The 22,688-nt window shown below is 33.0% G+C and overlaps 1 protein-coding gene across 1 annotated transcript in view; it reads left to right on the plus strand.

The window, feature by feature from the left end:
• Positions 1-22,688, plus strand: part of Invadolysin (leishmanolysin-like peptidase, invadolysin) — a 62,619-nt gene that overhangs the window by 14,683 nt on the left and 25,248 nt on the right. The window contains exon 2 of the mRNA XM_018544720.1: positions 6,884-6,966. Coding sequence (XP_018400222.1) covers positions 6,929-6,966 — 38 coding nt within the window. The 5' untranslated portion in view covers positions 6,884-6,928. The remainder of the gene's footprint in view (positions 1-6,883; positions 6,967-22,688) is intronic.

Raw genomic sequence — 22,688 nt, forward strand, 5'->3', positions numbered from 1 at the left:
AGCTGTCACTAGGTGTCCCAATACTAACGACTACTTCGATTGCCTCGTCGCGACGTATGTCAAAGCATCGAAACAGAGTTGTTGGTAACTTAGCGATGAAAAGGGGAGAAGGTAGATATAATATAGCAAAGTAGCAATAATATCAGAATATATTTTATTAGTTAATGCCAAGAATAGTATCTATGAAGGAATAGGATAACTTTGGTATAATATATACCGCACTTGTTGAAAACTTAATTTTATATAAATAAATTGTACCAATAAATATATACGTTATACTATCTTCGACGATAAAAAAATTAGAAAAATATGAAGTATTTATTTTTTATACAACATTTAAAAGAAAACTCTTTAAAACTCTATTACATTTTAGCGGAATATTCCATAAGGAGATGTATGGTTACTTACGGAAAGTATAGCTCATGAAAAATTTACAAATAATTAGAAATAAGATACGTGGGTGAGAAAAATACCGTTTAGGCGATTCTTTATACCTAATATTTCTTCTGAATTTCCAGTTTTGATTAACTGTGCGCCAATTATTTGTCCTTCTTCAAACTCGTAATCCTAAAATGAAGCTGCAGTAATAATATCACAAATTAAATTGACAAGCAATTTAATATTATTGTTGTGCAAATAAGGATTTTAGAAAATTATTAATGATTTAATAGACATAAGACGTAAAATCGCTAATATATAGCAAAGTTATAATTTCACACTCAATAATATTATATAACATCACACACATATTATACATATAATATTACATTTATATTAATAATTCCTCATTTATAATTAATAGATAATGATTTATTAATAGTTGATATTAACACACCATATTATTATTTTATTGTAGTATCAATATACTCTTGTTTTTGTTCTAAGGAAATTACATTGTTATATCTATTTATCTTCTTCTTCTTATTCATGTGTCTTATTCGGTTCCCCGGACGTTGGCAATCACTTTGGCCATACCGATATCCTGGGAACTAAATAAATCGAAGTGATTTCCCATTTTCTTCTTCGGTATATTTTCAATTTTCATATGAAAGACCTACAGTTTAACGCCGGATTCGAACGGCGCTGATGGTCATAGATCTCTTAATCAGAGATCTATTTTTCGGCTCCTTACACGCGAAAAATCGCGTATGGCCGCAGGTGAGATTGAACTCGACAGATTTACAGATCGCGAGTCAATCGCACCGAGCGGTGAGTCACTCGACGCCCCCATATTTATTTATCTATTTGTTTAAAATTGAATATTAGGTGTACAAATTAGTTCGGTCCGTTTTTTGTGTTCAAAAATGCGTTTATTTCAAAACAAAATGAATGAACAGATTAGTTAAAGTATTGTCCATCGCTGGATACTGCTTTTTCCCATCTCTCAGGCAATTTTCCCATTCCATCTCGAAAAAATGACTCGTCTTTGGAGGAGATCCAATTTTGGAAAACGGACCTAATTAATTTGCACTAATAGTCAAATAATTCAACATAATTTATGAATATTTCAATCTTGACTAAATTGATGTGTGAGATACAAAATACTATTGAATTTATATTTATATCTCGATATTTTCCTTGTGGCATAATAATGTCAGTCGGCTCAATGAATAATGTAACACGATTTGAATTTGATACGCTTGTATATATCCATATATTTTTACATTGATCGAAATTTGATCGGTACATGGTATTATACCTATAATATACAAGAAATCTTTTAAAGGGAAGAATAGAAAACATTAAAAAGAAGAGTAGACAATATTTTTTCCCATTTCAAAATTATCTCAGGTAATGTTATATTCATGCTAAATGGAATTAAACGATTAAAGCTCGTGACAAATTTCGCTTTTGGAATTTTATTATTTACTCAGAGGTACTTTCTTCCGTCACACACCGTGCGTCGTAGCGCGTGTGTTGTAACTTTCCACGCGCGGATAATACCTTCTTGCAGTCAGGAAGCTATTCAACCTTACCTGAGGAAAAGGCTGGAAATTGATAAGACCGCGGGAGTTACGCAATATTGTGATAAAGGCGAACGTCGTCCCTGCTGTGTGGGGTGATAAACGCGACGCGCGGAGGCTCATAGACGCGCGCGGCAGACGCGGAGAGAAGGACGGCTCGGCATCCCGTCGCGCGATGCGAGGAACGCTCGACGGGACATGGCGAGGCACCGGGAGAGAGAGAGGAATGCCGGTTAACGAGGATAAAGGGCATGGCGTAATGGACAGTGCGCGCTGAAATTCATGCCCGGCCATAAGAAAAATTGGACCCGCCGCCGCCGACGCCGACGCCGCGCTTTTCCCACCGGGGAATTAATTCGTTGGAACTTATAACACGGCTTTCGCCGCGTGTGTGCTATACACAGTCCCCGATAAAGAGCGAACGTCGTTAGTAGGGCGAAAGAAATTTTCAAGTCAGTGGGCGTCGACTTTTATTAATGAAGTTTTAAGATAAAGAACGTCATTGAACGTAACTTAGAAATTTTCAACGTAAAAATTATCAAAGCCTTTTTCTGACAGATTTCTGTTGGAGGTAAAGCTGTTGAAAATTATTATCTCCGTAAACGTTCGTTTAAATTAAATCAAATCGCAAAATTTGTTTAGGAAAAATATTGTACATTTAATATATATACTAATTCTCACCTTTTCGCGATCATGCTATACATATTTTGAACACGATGGAATTTTTAGCCACAAAATATTTCGCGGATTGGCGGTGTCGAATGACACGATAGAAGTTTATCTCTCTCTTTTTTTTTTTTTTTTATAAACATCTCTATATTTTGAGAGATAAAATAATATTGTGTTTTGTGTGTTACTATCTGAAGAACGATAGTATGGGAGTTTTGACAGGTGTATCTTGTCGTGTTTATCCACGTTACCACAGAATCCCATCGTAACGGATAAAAATCGCTCGCGCGATTTTGGAGAAAATGCGATCTCAGCACGGATTATTTTTCTTTCCGCTTCAATCCGTTGATGCACTTCTCCACTAAGAATACTTCTTCTCTCTCCTTTGCCGTGCAAAGCTTGCGCGCACGTGAAACTTTTCAGATGTATTTGCGATGTGTCGCGTTTGTACGCGTATAAAAATTTCCTGGAATTTCCACCATTTTTCCTCCCCGCTGTCAAAATGAGACAGGTCGAGAACTGACGTCGCGCGAGCTGAGCTAATAATTATCACGGTCGTTGGCTGAGCTCTCATTTTCAGAATCGTATTTTTCCGAAATAGCCGGGACGTATTACGCATGCGGAACGTGAAATAAAATCCAGGCAGGCCGAATTAATCGCCCCGCGCGATTCTACGATGGAACCAGCTGGCATTCACGTATACGTTAAATAGGTCGTTTCCAGGGACCTGAGCGCGCTATATACCATCAACCAGCGGCGCTGTGCTGCAGAATTCGGATCCGCGAATCCGAAAAACCAAGGGAGAAACCAGGCAGGCCCTCTCTGTTGGCCTGGATCTCCCGTCCTTCCTCTACAACCCTTTCAGCATCCATCCTTCTTCCCGTTCCTGTCTCGTCTCTCTTTTTTCCAGCGAGCGTTGACGCAATACCAAATTGAATTCAGCCTCACGCGACGGTTCGTGAATAATTCCGGGAGAGCACCCGTGTGTCGTCTCTGTCAACAATAATCGGCCAGTTGTCGCGCAATTTCTCTTTCCATCTTGCACGCTACCCCTTTTCGCTGCGCGCTGCAACGGCCACAACTGCAACCACGCGACGAGAGCGGAATGAAAAAAATATATAGACAGAGAGAGAGGGAGAGGGGAGGGGGGGGGGACGATATGCTGCCAGTTATGGAGTTGAGGTTTTTCTCTCTTATATTTTACCCGGCGCGCCGCGTATCGATTTATTCATCGCGAAAATCGAGCGTAACGAAGTGCAAAATGCCTCCAAACATTGGACCCTGTATCTGTCCACGTTCTAATTTCGCATTCCACCCTTTCCACGTTCTTGCTGTCACCTTTTTGCGCTTGTTTTTTTCTTAAATAATTTACCATCATGAACAGTTTCATCGCTCAGTACAATTTCATTCCTCCGCAAATTAGCTGCTTGTCACTTCAAATACACCAGCTGAATTTCTGCAACACGCCATTGCTATTACTATATAGATACAGCAGCCAGTTGAACGTGACGAGAATAAATTTATCGTAAAATTATATTTAACCGTTCCACTTTGCAAAAAGAATTAATTCATTAAACAATATCTTTAATCTCGAAGATTTTTCTGAATTATTCTGAAAAAATTGCAATATGATTTTTTTTAACAATCCATGTAATCATATGTTATAAAGATGAGTAAATGAGTTATAAATTAATCGTTATCAATTAACAAAATTCTTTTCGTATTTTAACATGTTATAATTATAATTTTAAAGAATATTCGTATAATTTTTTAATATTTAGAAATAATTTGGAAACGGGAAGATTAATTTTGATGAATTTTAGCAGGTATTAATAATATCTGTGTGTTAAAGTATAATCCAATATTTGTGATAAATGAAGTACAAAAAATACATTTCAATATTTTACAATGATAAAATATATCATCATCATGATTGGTGATGATTTAAAACAAGCATGTTGCATGTGACACGTGCTAACGGAAATCTGTTTTTACGTATTTACTTTCAATGTATTCGTGGACATATTGGCATGCATATCTCTGACACTGTCTTCGTGAATTTCATTTTATATTTTTTTCTGACAAGGTTTATATTCTGATCACCATACTGCTGTTTAAACATATTTGTATTAAAAGATTGCATCGTCGTGTGATAGAATCTCTTTGTCACTTTCTGAAATAGCTTTGTGTTATTATCACAAATGGAATATCGGTCTCGAACCATATATAATTTCCTGGCAATGCGACAGTTTATTTTCTCTCGCAGTTCTGTAAATAGGAAGAAAATGTAATGAAAGGACACAAGACTGTTAACGTCCCGTTTTCTTCCATGATGCGATCGGCGAAAAATAATTGCAGACAAATCAACCGCTTACTCGTTCCAGTCTGTTTTAATTATCAAGTACTCGTCGCTAAGCCGATATTAATGACGTGAACCTGCTCGAATGCAGAATTCTCTCTCTCTCTCGTGTATTGTGAGCCTTCAAATGGTAATGATAATTTGTTTAAGGTGGCCGAAAATAGTAATACACATATATATATATATATATTTCTTCCTTTCTTTTTCTTTGTTCGTATTCTGTCTTATGGTAAAATAATAATATCATTTTGTATTTTATATTTTATAAATGAAATTACAGTATAACATATTTTAAATAGAGAAACAGCAAGGAAATGAAAAAAAGATTTTAAACTTATATTTTCTTAAAGTATCTTTAAATTGTAATTTGTAGAACACACATGTCTACTTGTAGAAATCTAGAAACTATTGATAATTCAAAATATTATTTCTTAAAGATAATTATCATTATTTCACTAACCATAAGAGATAAAAAATTATGTATCTTATTTCGTAGAAAGAGAAATACGTAACGAAGAATATCAGAATTTTGTCTGTCGCAGATATTTATAATTATTTCAAAATACATTACGCAAGAGCTTAGTCTCTTTCTCTCTTTTTCTCTCTGTCTCTTTCTCTTTAGTTTTGTATCTGTCTGTAGAGAATTTTCTTTCACTTTTATACATCTTTATACATTTTTTATTATTTTATGAATATTATATTTCAGGAATGAAAACTTTTTAATAAAAGAGCAAAGTCCGATATATTCAGATATCGAATAATGACTCAATTCCATTTTGCTTATATATAATAAAATCGCATATTCGTTGATTCTATATTAGAAATTACTTTATTGTCGGGCTACCAGATTTTATTAATATTTCATTAAGCTTTTATAATGTATCTTGTATGAGAAAATATCCCTCCCGTTACAAATTTTGCAATTACGTTATGATAATTTCGTCGGATATTTTATTCAAGAGAGGACTGTGATTACTCAGCGTGTATAATCATGATAAATGTGTGGAACAAGAGGACGTTCCTCCGGGATTGATGTTAGACTTTTTATGTCCGACATGAATTGTATGGCGAATGTAGGAATTAAAAATCGTGCATAATCCGACGCTCTTGACCAGGATTAACCTCAAAAAATATCACGAAACCACGATTACGCTTATACATTATAGAAAGGCATATTGTAGAAAGTAATTTTGTGGTAGCGAAACTTCATAAAACCAGACTGGGCGCTTCTTCCATCTGTCGAGTTTGCATTATTTCATTTTTTTTTTTTGTTTTTCATCATCCATTCCGTTTGCTTGTTCTACACGAATCATACGTGTTATGTTTCCATGTTTTGTTTGCCACGGATATTTTACAGACAGAAAGCAGAATACATTAACATTACTGAGTATTGCGTAATGATTTTACTATCATTCTCTAGGTAGCAGTAATGATAGCGATAAGAGATTTGGATTTTGCAAAGAGAAATTTGGATTTCTTTTTCATCGCTATATAATTCCTCTAGCGAAGATGTTCAAATGTTAAATTGAGATCTGCTGAATACAAGTAACTTGCTTATATATTTAGGGGAGACCGGGGCTCCATGGATCACCATGCGTCATTGATTGTTTAGGAAAATCTAAAATGTTTAGGTTGGTGCAATTGGTATCATATGATTGTTATTTAGTTGCCTATATTATGTATCTAGATGACAGTGATCCACTTTCGTTATCTTATTGAACTTATCGCTATGCCTAAATGTAAGATTTACAATCAGTCGTGCTAGCTTTCGGGCTACAGCACTTTATTTCATCTGTTGGATGTGCAATATATCTTAACATATCTTAGATATTATAAACTTTAAGCATAATACATGAATGTCGATTTTAAAATCTGTGCTGTTCCATTTCAGAATACTATCCTACCTGAGGCTGTGCATTTTTGGGAGCGAGCATTGATGGTGCGAGAGACGAAGAGTACTATCCGATTGAACAGGTAAGCTTAATTTTAATTATTATTAATCCATTCGTCTTAAAATACATATCATTTTTTTTACAGCCGATAACGATTTTAGTAAAACAATATTTTGTTTTTTCTGTTTACATTGGATGATAATGTTTCAATTCAGATACTCATCATGATACTTTAAAACAATATTAAACAGTATAAATAATAAATAGTATTTATTATTTACATTTAAAATAATATGAATTATTTACATTTATAACTCATATATTTTATCTTTTTAGAAACTTTAATATACAAAAAGAATAGGTTATATTGATATCTTATAAATCTTACCGATATTCACGGGTTAAACCCAGACCTAGATTTTTTTTCTTCAATTACGTTGTGAAAAATTATTTAAATATTAAATGTTTTTTAAACGTACATAAGTTCAAGTTACATAATCTCGTTAGTCGAATCTTGATCTTTAAAATAAAAAAAAATCGTTTAATTTCGCTAACATTAAGCAAAGATACATAAATTTAAAATACACGAGATTCTAGTCTAGTTAAGAAAATTTTGGAACAAAATTAAGATTAAATACTTTTTTTTTTTAGTAGATTTAAATAATTTTTGTAACTATTTTTCATAAGACTTTAGACATGAAATTTTAGATAGAAGTTATAAATATATTGTATATCACACTATTAATAATACTAACGATTGATGAAATAGCATTTTTTTAAATAAGAAAGTAAAAAGAAATAGAGGAAGGATATTAATGTTAGATAGTGTAATCCTCCAAAACCATTTGCATTATTTTATCTTAATATGCGTATGTACATAGTTACAGTCGTAGCGTTTATTTGCATAGAAGCCAAGATGCTAAGCTAAAAGCGTGTGAATATGTATCGCACGTATTTGCGTCCGCATAACCGTTCATCTGATTTACTACTGGAGAAACACGTACTAGCATTATTATGGTTCTACCATTGTGACATGCATACTTGTCGTGAACCAATGCGTTGCTACAATAAAATGGCGTTTGTTAGGAAAGTAATTATTTGATAGCGAGGATTTTATTGTCTAACCAAAATTTTATATTTTTCATCAGAGGTATATATTATATAAATCGGATTAATTTTTTATTCTCCTTATCTAGATTTTATTATCAGACAATATAATATTGTATCATACAGATTGTTATGTAGTTTTGAGAGAGATTTTGGTTTTCTAGAAAAATGCCAGAAAAAAATACTAATGCATCTAAATTGACACTGTATAAAGAAATATATATACACAAAAGATATGAAATTTCCTACGAAAGGTTAATATATTTGAAATCTTTTCGCAGTAACGTTTGCATCGGCTGTGTTAGTAGACACATCGGAAAGAGATAAATGTTCGCCGTTCGTTCTCGACCCTTTTCCGGATGCGGTAGCCAGCGTAGTTTGGCCGCAGATACGCTAGCAACCTAAATTAATGCATCCGTGTCCGCTGACCAGATAAATAGAACACATGGAAGTGCATGGGCATAAAGTCGCGTGTACACATAACTGCATAGTTATGTGGTTTTCTGCGCTTGTAAACAAGCTCTACATTCCTCCCATGTTTCTAACGAGGCATGACTTTTCACCGCGATGCCTCGCACGTTGGCACGGTATTTCCGAAACCACGCGCGAATTGTCTCGCATGAACAGTCATTCGCGAAGACAGTGTAGCTATGAATTTTCCGTGATTACGGAATTTATGGTCCAGCATGCGGATGATTTAGTGTTTTAGTGCAAAGATGTAACTCTCGAGATGGTAAGCTTTCTTGCATCGGAGACATCACTTAGACCTCGTAAATGTAATGTTTCCATAAACTACAGTAAAATAACATCTATATATGCAGATTAGAAACGTAAGAAAAAAAATTTCATATTTTTATAATTGTTTTTATTTATTGCGATATATTAAATTTATTAAATATTACGTTTCCTCAAATATATCACGTTATTAGAAAAATAAATTAAGTTTATATTTTATTTGCATTTCTTCTTTTTATTTATTATCTTTTATTCTCATTCTTTTTTCTATATACTTAATTAAGATTACAAAAACTACATATGCATTAAATATATCAAGCATCAGCGACGACATAGACAATATTTTATAATGGAGCGATTATTTTCCTATCTAATCCTATCTCGGGCAAAAAAAAAAGCTTCACGCTTCCGGTATTTGCTGTTGCCGCAAGCAGAGGATGCTAACGCTGAAAATTACGTGAGGGAGTTACGTGAGGCCACCCCCGCTTAAGCCACGGTCAGTGCAAATTCGATCGACTGGATGAAATAAACGTGCGTGGCGCGGCTTTCTTCAGTTTATCGTGCAAGCGAATATTTGGTATCCTTATAGAGTGCTGATGTTCAGCGAATAAAAGAGAAGAGTTTACAAAAGATACGTGGAAACGTAAGCTGGATGGTGGACATAATACAGAGAAACGCGTGAACTGAAATAAAACGAGAAGAAACGCCGGCTCGATTCCGGGGTACATACATCAATCTCTTGCCAACTTCCATTCCTATTGCTGCCAATAAAAATCCAGGCGGGAACTCGTGGTAATCTTCGTGTGTCAGAGCTGCCTCCTCGTGAAAAACTTTGCGCGTTTATCGATTTTCTATGTATCATTATATACTATTTCTCCCATCACTACGGTGCAAACCGGAGATAAGACATTTGCGATTAAAGTGTGTTCAATAGAGTTGATCGAGTATATCCGTGCAGATAAGACGTGAAATTCCGGAAAATCGAAAGTACGAATAACGTCTTGCTCTCTGCTGGTAGATATCAAGATTTTAGACGAACGGTATGTATCCGTATAAAATACACTATATTGAGATAAAATTGCTTTAACAGCACTACAGGATTGCGTTAACTTTGCACTACAATAGAAAAGAAATTTTGAAGTATTGTACACAACAACGTGGCTTGAAATGGTTTATGTATGGACTTCTAACGACGATAAATGTAACGATTTTTACCCCAACAAAAGAAAAAACCATGGGAAGTATCGCAGGAAATAATGTAGGTATCGGTGAGATACGATGTTGTTGACATGAACTTAAACCGTTTAAAGTCGTTAGTTTTACGGACAACGTTAAAAATCTTTTTCTCTTTTATTTTTTTTAACTTCGATAAAAAGTTAAAGTAGTTTTAATACACAGTTTCTCAAGTTATTTCACTTTAAAATGATTTACAAAATCACGAAGTAAGAAACAATTTGGTTATTTTTATACAAAAAAATTGACGATTCTTTTAGATGCAAAATTTTTTAGATAAACATTTTTTATCATCATAAAACTTTCATTTTTGATAAATTTGAAAGATATGTTACTGATAAATATTTAAATTTTAATTGAGGAATTGCTAGACTATTAATTATTTCTGAGCCAGAATATGATTTCTATACGATTTATGTGTACTATAAGATGTTATAAGATTTTTATAAAAATTATTTTTACTTTCTCTTTTTACGAAAAAAAAAATTATATTGCAGACGTGCAATTTTTCATGAGATGTTAAGAAAATTGCATTATTTATTTGCAATTTCTCTCCTTCCAAAGATTAATCGTGTCGAAATATCGTGTACAATGCATGCCGGATTATGGACGGGCAGCACATTAATTCGTGTCGGTCTTCACAAAAGGTAAATGTAATGCCTGTCGCTCAGAATGCAGAGTGAAATCGGATCAAATGAAACCTGTGCACGGGGGTGCCCACGCATACAAGCGCAGGATTGCGTTGGGCACGCGTCAAAGGAGATTCGATTTGAAAGAGAAAGAGAGAGAGAGAGAGAGAGAGGGAGAGAGGGAGAGAACTATTGCGTTTAAATGGGGCGAGCACGCGTGTAACGTTTATCGGTCGAATGCGCGCCATGATATGGTCGGTAGGGGGCAAGGATTGTGGAGGATGATTCGCGGGTCGTTTACATAACGCGATATTACGGTCATAACGACTGTAACGCTTTAATGCACTTCCGGACCGTGCACTGAGTTGCCGATTGAAGATGCTTTGAGAGCCTCTTTAGCCGTTTGCATGGAAGCGGTTTAGCCTGCATTCTCTCTCTCTCTCTCCCTCCCTCTCTCTCTCTATGCTTTGGATTGTACTAGAATCTGTCCACATCTAAACAATGCACACAAATCTCGGGATATTGCAGTATATCTTTCAATAGAAACATTATCTGCTGTCTCTTGCATTGTTTAATGCATTTTGTGTTATCTAACCGATATTTATATTGCATTTTCTTTCACTTGTTTCTGTGTTTTTTTTTTTCAGTTTATCTAAAAATACAAAATGGTGATATAATAATAAACAGTCTATTATATGCAGTGATTATTTTATATAGTTATTAATGATGAAGTAACAAACTTTTTCAATCAATACATTTTTTCGAAATGTATAACTGCTTTTTTTTGCACACAGTACATTTACAAGATATGTATGTAACACACATTTTGGACAGTTAATTTAAAATGAAATATTTCGCTTTGTGTAAAAGAGATTTTACTCGCAACTCATTGTTTTTTTACAATTTATTATTTATTACTACGATATAGATATTATAATATCTGTTATTAATGGAGATAAATAAAAGAAATTAAGTTGTTGAATAAATTTAAAGTTAATGGCTTTACAAAATTAATAAAGTTAAATTAAAAGTTGAAGGAATAAAAAATTAACTTAACGTAAGTTAAGTCAATATTGAATTAACTCAAGTTGAAAAAAAAGTTAATTTCGAAAAAAATTATTTTCTAGATCAAAATGTCCTAATTTTTCTTAAAATGAGATTAAATAATTACAATATAGATTATTAGGTTTACTTTTTAATAAGTCTTAAGCCATAAGAAATTGATCAATTAAATTCGAATACGAGAAGAATATTTGACTGTAATTAGTCAATTTCTTATGACTTAAGGCTTAAAACACTTATTGTAGATCCGGACTAAGGTTTATGACAAAGCATAACTGGATAAGCCAATTAGAGGGCTGTATTAGCATCTTAAGAAATTACTCTTAAGATGGTCTTAAAATATGAATAGAATATACACTCTTAGGATGGAATCCATAGACGTTACTCAAGATTCGAGATGGTATTAAACTAGTGCATGAACCAATCAGAGAACTGTATTAGCATCTTAAGACATTCCTTGAGATTTAGACTATATTCGGCCTTAGTCTTATTATATCTTATTATTTTTCTAAGATATTTAAAAGAGATAAAAAAGTTTTTTAACTTAGAAAAATGTTAAAAAGTTAACGTTTAAAAGTAACTTAGTTAAGTTAAAATTTAATGCATTTAAAATTAACTGAGTTAAGTTAAAAGTTATTAACTTTTTAACTTTTTTTTTTAACTTTTAACGTTTTAACTAGTTACTACCCAACCCCTGTCTATTTGGTACAATGAAACAGTAGCAGTAATTTTATGTTTAAGACGGCTGTGTCTAGGCTGGTATCTAGGGAACCTGAATTCTAGCAACAAGGTGTAATTACTTTGCTTCGAACATAAATCTCACATAACGATGGAACGCGTTAACGTCCGCTAATAGCATTAATTAGAATGCCTCCGCGGATGTACGCGACGCTAACGCGAATTGTATATCTTGCAATTACGGCAATTTTTTCGGTATTTCCTACTTTTTTGTGTGGCCGCGTTCTATGCTCACTACTAATTATGCTATCTTGATGTGATAATTTGTACTTTTATCAAAGAATATTCGGACTATTAATCATTTTTCAATATGCTCGAGAATATAAATTATAAATTCTACACTTTATAATTATAATTTTTATTACATTCCTTTAGGCAAATTCATGTTTGTATCGACGATTAACTTTCGTTTCCATATTGTCAAGCGTAATAATTAATTAAGTCAATCAATCATGAGTCATAATTGCCAAACTATCCATAGATAATTTATTTGCCTCATTTAATCTGCCAGTTTGAAATAGCATGCATGCAACTGATATAATTTAATGTATATAACACATTAAATAATCAAATTGTAATAACTGAATTTATTGTATAATTAATAAAGGATATTAATATATTCCATTACAATGCTTCTATACAACGAATAACCATCGAAGCTCTGTGTATATTTCACGAGAATATTATACGTTTCCAGGAAAAACATATTGTTAGAGTGCATATTAATTTGTATACGAATATTAACGCACTAGTTATAGAGACGAAAGCTCTTTAAGCAACGGTAAATCCAGATGATATCAACAAGCCAGAGTAAAGCGGCATAATATTCGCTGACTCGTGTATCGATTCAATTTAAACGATTTATTTTTTTTTTTTTAATACGGATATCACGCGCTGCAATCAAGGTATTGTGCATTTCAGCTTGTACGGGCTCGATTTCCGTCAGTGGCTTTGATAATCGCGCATACGTAACACATATCATTGAAATTTCTATGGGAATGTTGGCAGTATAATCACCTGGTCATACAGAGTCAAGCGTCACATATTTACACATGATATGCTTACCAAGCAAAATATTCCATATTGCCCGTATCTCTAACTGAATATAAATACTAACGTAGGCAGATATAACGAATATTATATTTTTTAATTCCATATATAATTTCGTATTATTATGTATGTTCGAGCTTATTTCATTACGTTTCGAATGTCATATCGTATTTCTGTTTACTAACAATACAAACATAAATTATATAGATATAAATATATAGAGCAAATATACAGATTTCACATCAAAATTTTCCTAACATTTATGTTAAAAGCCGGAATTATATGCAAAATAATTCGTTAGAATTTTAATACTTTGAATTTTTATTCATGACATCACGCCCCCGCACACATGTGCATGTTTTTAAACATTTCTGTCGCGATAAGGATTATTTTTGATATCGTATAATACATTTTTTACACTTCGGGTATTACGAGCGTAGCATCGTCTATTAATATTAGGAACTCCACTGCATACTCGTGCATCGGTGTACGTACGACCGGCTTCAGTTAGCCGTGCAAGACCGTAATTAATTTTAATGATCTCCCAGCACGACAATAGCGCCTAACTGCCTCTCGGTTACCCGTTCTCCCCAGAATTTCTACTAAAACCAGAACGCGCCTGTCGTAATTCGCTCGGAGAGAGAGAGAGAAAGCGAATCAAATTTCAATGAGCGCGCGACGTCGTTGTACGAGGTTCAAGAATTACGGTGATCGTTTTGTTTTAATCCGTACGCCGGTAAATCACACCGGGGCAATCAGGATTGTCCGTAGTTGAAATGCGGAATAGGCGCGTGTCACGTACGTGCCACGCGCGTCCCACGGTTAACGATTTCAGCCCATAGCGACGACCATTACGGGGACTCGGGTATTTTCTATGATCATGACTATAGGCCCCAGGTAATCACATCTATCTACGGGTCGCGCGCGCGCGACAGAGACATTTTAAGCCATGTTTGCCGGAACGTTATGGATATGCCAAATGACCTCCAGCAGCGTAATTGAATTTGATGCGATGACCTGCAAAGCGCATGCTTGCGTTTCATGACGACGTTGATCCTCGTTGCAACGCTTTAAGGCTTTCATGGATATTCAATCTGAATATAATTTGATCTCATCATTTTCACGTATTGATAAAATTTGGCAGCCAAATTGCCTCTTCAGAGGAGAATTTCGTAATAAGATTCCGCGAGATATAATGCTTTTCGAGTTTTTATGCTTTCCTTTGTAATTAAGATAGTATTCAATAAGAAAGGTTTTGTTAGCGTTCTGCTCTAGTCAATAAAATTAAGAATTAATACATTTCAAAATCAATAAAATGTAATCTTCTTACGGACTCTCTTCTTTAAAAAAAAAAAAAAAACGATGTATGGTGTTGCCAAGAACAGGCAAATGAGAGTCAACTCGGTTGTTGTTGAGATATAATCCGTTTATTGGTAAATTAAAACATATTAATTCTGTTTTAATACATTTCACTTTAGTATGTCGATAATTAATACATTAAATATTATATGTCTAATTTTTATTTCGTATTAATAAGAAATGCGTTCAATTGATTCGTGTTACTTGTTTAATTCGATTTGAATCTTGTTTTATTAGTTTTGATTGAATAGATTTTAATTGAACTCGTTCTCCTCAATTCAAGATATAATTTCCAAGCTAAATAATGTATTTAAGTTGAAATTGGTTTAAAAAGTTATAATATTTTATAATATATATTTTATCTATATCTTGGTATGATTCTGCCGAGATCTATCCTGCGAAATGTCACTTGAATTCTTTATGAAAGATGGCAAATTTTCTCGTTATTGTCAAGCGTTATAAAATTTTATTCTTGATTTAACTTAATACATATCTTAAAAGTAAGCGATTTTATATAGAGCAAAGGGAACTAGTTTCTTGGAGGGGTGAGTTTTGAAGGATAGGAAGATAGATGTCAGGAAGCTTATCTGTGTCACTTTGTTTATTAATTCCGTTGGTTTATTTTTTAACGTAGATCATCTCAGAAACAGTTCTTTTATAATACGATGGTTCTGAATCTAGTATAATAATATTTTCCCAATCCATTTTGTGATTAAAATTTAATTAATTGTTGGAAACAACTGATTGCTTGTGTGTGTTTTTAATATCTGCTTTATGTTCTTTGATTCTAGTTTTTAGTTTTCTTTTTGTTTGTCCAACGTATGAGCACACACATTCACAGTCTATGCAATTAATCTTGTATATGACATTATTTTCTAACTTGTCTAATTTATCTTTTCCTGTTTTAATAAATTTATTTAAACTATTCATTGGTTTATAAGCTATATTAGCATCATATTTATTATAAATGTTTTTTTTAATGCTAATTAATTTTTTTAACAAATTAAACAAGTAACACGAATCAATTGAACGCATTTCTTAGTAATACGAAATAAAAATTAGCATAGATATATAATATTTAATAATGTATTAATTATTGACACACTAAAGTGAAATGTATTAATTCTTAATTTTATTGATGTTGACTAGAGCAGACGATGCCTCTGAATTTTATATTAATTTGTTTCTCTTTACCATCGTAATTCTATACTGAAGATGGTCAAATTTAAGGCCAAAATGTTTATATTATGTACATTTAATTTTGTTACAAATATATATACATTGCGCTAACAAAACCTATTGTGTGGCATATGCTCGACTTTTCTTATTGTTTATTTTTCTCTTAAGCTACTTATACTTTTATAATAAGATAATATTATAGATAACAAATTTGTAGAACGTATATATATAAAAGAAATTGTGATATATTTGTGTAAAGGATAAAGAGAGAAATATATAAATTCTTCTTTATAATATTAAATTTGAAGTTTCGTTACTATCTATGTAACTAACTTCTCTTGTAAAAAAAAATCATACCTAATTTATGAAAATACAAGGAAAAAATGGCTTACATAATAATTATTATAGAAATTATGAATCATTATGCACACACACATCTGGAAGATTATTATAAAATACTCTTATATTTAATATTATTATTAAAAGAAGATTTTATTATATAAATAGATTATGGTATAATGATCTGATATATTTTCTAATATACTTAATGGTAGAAAAGTTCTTCCCAAGTTGGAAGAAAAGAAAAAAAAATAGGTATTGAGTCATTATATTTATAAAATTAAAAGTGACGCTTTGTTGCAAAGCAATAGAAGCTTCTTGCATTACGTTTGCTTTTAACTAAAAAAGGACCTTCTTTCAATTAGATTTCCGTATTTGATGCCAGCTTTACCGATACTTTTTATTATGTTTCATCTACCTTACGTGACATAGCTTTTATGTCCAATGCTTTCATTATTTCCTGTTCCGATCATTCCATTTGTGTTCTCGCGTCGTAAGTAAGAGTGACGGAACTTTTTCATCAAAACTTTCTCGGCGGTAGTACTCTGACCGTCGAATCCCGAAGGATGTTGCCTACATTCTTCCTTTACTCTCCGTCCTCTTTCTTGGATTTCCGGATCTACCGTTCTTCTCTAGCTCGTCGAACATTTCTCAACAATGAAAGTTTTCTTAAATGGATAAGAAGAAGAATAAAGCAGCGATTGTTATTATTTATGATATGTATAAAAGTGGAAATGAGAAGAATTCGCGTGTCAAAAATTCATACAATAATAATACAAACATATACGATATAATACATACACACACGTATACAAATTAATATAATACATATATACATGTAATATATTTATCTCTGTTATTGTAATAGGACGAATAATAGAATACCCTAAAAAATGTGGTGTATGGATTTAATATTATGCGGTATCGATATAATTCTCATCGTAGATGTAGATTTAACTCCATACAACACATTTTATCTGAAAGACATCGCTCAGTAACGTTCTTAGGATGTCCAAAGAGCATAAAGGCGTCCTTTGGACGCTTTAGAACGTTCCTTGGAAGTCTGTATAAGACATCATGGGTTGTTAACGTCAACACGGTAAATATTATATAGATATCGTATATAGTGTCGAATCCACTACTATTATACATTTTTTAGAATGTATGCTTCCTTTTTAAAAATGTTTTACTGGATATTACGGATTGACAATGAACAATCAACAGTATTTTTGTGCAAAATTTTATTAACTTATTTATCAGTATGCTACATTCTGCTAACGAAATCGTACGTAATTTGGCGGCTCGGCTTTATCGTGTAAAAGCTATGCTAAATCACTCAAGTGCCACCGAACACGATCGCAGACTGACGAGGTATTCGGTTAATTGGACGAATCGTATCTACCAGTTGCTTGTCTCTCGAAATCATGTTTCCGTGGTTATAACTAGCTGTATGTAGCGGATGTTTCTGTTCTGGCTTATTTGGCTCATCTGTTATATAATAATAACTCGATTGTCACACGGAACAGATACGGGATATCCTCATGAACGATACAGATCGGAATACGGGCAATTAGTTTTGTAAACTCCAGTGTTTACATTCGCGACAATTGCCTTTTTTTAAAAATAAAAAAAAAATTCACGTAAAATTTTATTTTATTCATATTCTGCTTTAACTATATACAAGGAGATATTGGAAAGCTTTATTCATTTTTAAATTTATTTTAAATACATGTAATTTATTTTGTAATTCATACATATAATCCCCAAATATGTATATGCGTATGCTCGATCTCGATTTTGAATTTGATGGTGAAATTACTTCATTCCGGTTCTGTATGCAGAATATGGTACTTAATATCACATCTGAAAAACTGAAATATTTCGATAGAATTTCATCTTGCGGATTTTGGATTATAACCACAATACTGACTGCCTAGATTGTCCGTTAACGAACGGAGAATAGCGCTTGGTTGGGATTTACATCGGTATTTGCGTTCATACTTGACATTACTGGCAAAATTATTGAATACTGAATATTTCTCAACTGACAGTACGAATCTTCAATTTGTTGTCGGAATCACTAGACGCAAAATATTCACCTGTGTCATACATTTACAAACATAAAATAAGAGCGTTTTACATAAGTAAACTAATTTTACAAAGAAGTGTCTTTTATGAGGAAATATATGTATTTATCATATATTCTATATTTCTATAATACAAAAAATTCGATTTTTACACATTTCTGTTGTACTTTGCTCGTTCCAAATTGTGATCTAAATTTCGATATAGAGCAATACTTTCAATTGCCATCGAAAAAAAAAGTGTACGAAGATCGTAAATTCGGTATCGTATTTTATTCATGTAAATGTGCACGAAAAATCAAGATAGAACGGAAAACCAAATTCGAGTACGTTTTATTTCATAGAGAACTACGTTCCGTATTTTTCCATTATTACGCTTGTACAACTATCTAGTATTACATACTCCAGCAGCTGGTGATACTTTATTATTCAAAATGAAACTTTCGGTTCGAATATGGGTTGCGCGCACACTTGCTTCGCGAAAAAGCGGAGAGACAACCGTGTAGAGAGGCCAATGCTCTTTATTCGTTTATAAATTATTCGATCCATATAAATTAAAGAATAGGTTAATGTTACCTATTCTCTACGAAAGATTAAAATTAAAGAGATAAATATTTATATAAGTCTTATAATTTACATAAGAAAAATAATGAAGAAAGATAATCTTTTTACTGATGTTAAAGTACAAATTATGTTTACATTAATTGAAAAATAAGCTGTATACGAAATATTGTTATATTATGAAAAGAATTTATCATATATGAAAGATTATTTTAGTAATTTAGTTAAATTCTGCAAATGTAAGAATTAATTATTGTAGATTAAGCGTCTAAAATTTACTTACCAGCTCTCCCAAATTTGTAATGGACTTTTTATTGAGAGTTTATGCGGCGTTCTATACTCGACAAAGCTCTCTTAGGCAAGGAAGAAAGCAGGTTTCCCACTTGAAAGCCCAGCTTCGATGAGATGGGCAGGTTCTTGGGTTAAAACTTGGTAATCCCGCTCCAATTATTTAGGCTAATAGCAAAAGTTTCGTCGGCAGTCGCGTTAATTAATTGGTAAATAGTCGATCCTCGAGTTGGGTCGTTTTTCCGGCTCGGCAGATTTTCGTTCTCATTGCGATTTATTGTTACGATGATAGGTACATATAACGACAATCTTTTAATAAATGCTTTATGTCTACATTTATCTTTGTGGCTTTTATTTCCTATCAGATCAACACGCACATGTATGAATCAATTTATGCCTATTCTCTTTTTTGTTATAAATATAAAATGTATAATGTCTTGTGTATATAAAGTTTTAAAATTGTAAAACATACGTCGCCACACATAGATCTTGATAAATGCCGCTTTATGTGTAAATGAAGTTATGGGCACTAGTTGAACGTACTCTCCTGCTGCCGTGCTTTATCCAAGAATCGTGTCAAAACGCTACCGTCGCGCGTACCGCCATAAGTAAACACTGCATTCTCTATGTTATCCTTTCCTTCATCTCCTACTATGCAATGCATAACAACGGGAACTCTACGTCTCAAGACGCAATTGTTTGCCCAAGGTTCGTTGCCGCAATTTGTTTCGCTGTCACCTGTCCATAATTTTTCACAGCATAAAACGCCACCCCGAGAGCAATAAATCTAAGAAAAAAAAATATTGCCAGGGAAGAAATATCGTATCTGTAATTTTGCATGCCTTCTCTGCGAGGTACAATTAATTAACGGCTTAGGAAATGCTCCATAATCTATCATCATTAAGAGTTTCACTATTCATTTTATGTCTTTATTCATATTTTTATCATGCAATTAACGTTGAGTGTTTTATTTTCATTTTATGTCATTCCGGTATTCACGTTTCGGATAAACAAAGAAATTATAATCGATAATGACAACATTAATCAAGATTGAAAAGTTAATAATTTTGATATCTTGATAATAAGTTGAATACGCCTGAAAATGCTCAATTTGCAAAATTATCAGCAGCATTTGAGAATGTCTTATATTTTTATATAATAAATAAACTAGAATATTAATTTCTTCCATTCAGGAAAAAACGATTGATAGAGGATGAATATTGCATGGAAAATACACACAGCAGAGAAATACTTCCAGTCAAACACGTTTAATAATTCCTGAATCCCCTTAAGATGCGCACGATAGAATTTACTTCGCTTCGTCTTCTTCCTACTCGTCTTTTCATCTTTCTCAAGTCTCGCGACGCAACGACAGAGGAAGCCAAGTTTAGTCGTGCTTATGTATTCTCTTACTGCTTACCGAAGCACTCTCCGTAGCGAGAACTATAACGAAATCTATGTGTGGAATCAATCTTGCACGAGGCTTCCGAGATCTTTCATGACTTTTGGCGCTTCTGTAGCCCTTGCTATGATGCAAAAAGACGCGAGCAAGAAGAGTGACGCTCACTCCGTTTTACTATTCACGATACGGAAGAGAGGAAGATTGCATTATTCAGCGAACGCATACCGAACCTACCGGATACAGGAAGCATTTCTTATTTTTACAAACTTTGCCTGTTCCTGGAGTCCGGCGGCGCGAATTTGTCGTGTAGCTGCATGAACGCCCATGTACATCGATCGTGCCATGTGACAGAGATTAAGCGAAGCGGAAAATGCAAGAGACGTGCATTGACGAGTAACGCTCTGTTTTGAATTTATTGAAAGAAGATCGTTATACACGAAAACCACATTGAAGGTGCGATATGAATATGAATTAATTTTTTTTATGAGAGATGTATTTATTTCTGTTTACCGCGATTGATTTTTAACTGAAGCTGTTACGATGCACTAACAATGTTAATTTTAGATAATATTTAAATATTAAATCTTATAGGACCGTACACATGTGAGAAACACAACCAATAAGAAAATGCCTTTAACATTATTAAGATCCAAGATGCTGTGAGTATCAAAATTGTTAAATTGCTTGATAATTTAACTTGTGATATTATTGTGGTAGTTTCGTAGAGTGGCGTTTCACAAAACCGAAAAATTGTTCGGCGCGCGGTTTAAGAGACTACATATGTAATATATCAATTTGCACGGAATTATAATTAGCATCTAAGATCCAGCTCGACCGTTAACGATATTTTCTTATTGGTTTAATTTTAAATGTAAGTAAAATTGCAAAGTAACAATTTTATAATAATGCATATTAAATCACGTAGGCCAGTATTCATAATCCGTTCTTATATTCAAGCTGTCTTAAGCCGTAATCACACACCAGTGATTGAGCGATTGACAATCACACAATCGCGCAATCGCTAGTGCGATTACGGTTTTAAGTTCAGTCTTGAGATCTCACAAACCAAATCAGAAAACTAACATTAGCGTCTTAAGATTATTGCTTAAGATGATTTTGAAATAAGAACCGACTACGAATACCGGTCGTAATCTCAAACATAAAATGATATGATATAAATTTTAGTTCTTATAATATTGAGATAAAGATTGATATCATAGTGACATGTGAGTGACATTGAGTGAAAATATTGATATGTTTTCTGTAACTTTTATTGATGAAGTGAAGAGCACTCTGAAATTTACTCTGTAAAAATTTGTTAGAATAAAAGCATCGTGTCTCCGGCTTGTACACTGCCGAGCGGCAATGAAAAATAATACGAGTTGTTTTGCTGTATTGAAAAATCGAGTGTCGCATAAAATACTTGAAATGTTTTCTCTAGTGGATTGACAATATTGCCAACAATGTTTAAGAATTTGCTCTAATAAATAAATTGCAACTGGTAGTTTCACATCGATATTAAAAGTTATTTTTATAATTGTGACGTTTTCTTCTTTGTAATTTACAACTGCCTTATATAATTGCACTTATTTTCGGAGAATATTTACACATATTTGAAATAGAAAAGTTTATTCTTCTCTTTCCTCTCTAATACTCGAAAATAAATCGGTATGTATGAAAAATATTTTCCGATAAGAAACAAATATTCATTCTCGAAGCTGAAATCAGAATGTTGTTCATATTCGTGTCCACTATTTTTAATTAAACTTGTTGTGCATCAAGCTTCCTGATTTTACCGTGATCACAGGTAACATTAAGGGTATGAAAATCATATACGAATATCATATACCTCATTGCACAAGAGTATTTTCAATCCTGCATCATGGATTGCATTTCATGGAAACAGCATCAAACGCATACGAAATGAGAAATCAAAGCTTACTGAAAATATTACAAAAGGGAGAAAATAAAATGTAATAATGGAGGATATGATTTCCTAATTATTCTGAGATCGAACTTTTTAATTAATTTTTTTTAA

This window comes from Cyphomyrmex costatus, unplaced genomic scaffold (assembly GCF_001594065.2).
Source record: "Cyphomyrmex costatus isolate MS0001 unplaced genomic scaffold, Ccosl1.0 scaffold461, whole genome shotgun sequence".
Classification (NCBI taxonomy): domain Eukaryota; kingdom Metazoa; phylum Arthropoda; class Insecta; order Hymenoptera; family Formicidae; genus Cyphomyrmex; species Cyphomyrmex costatus.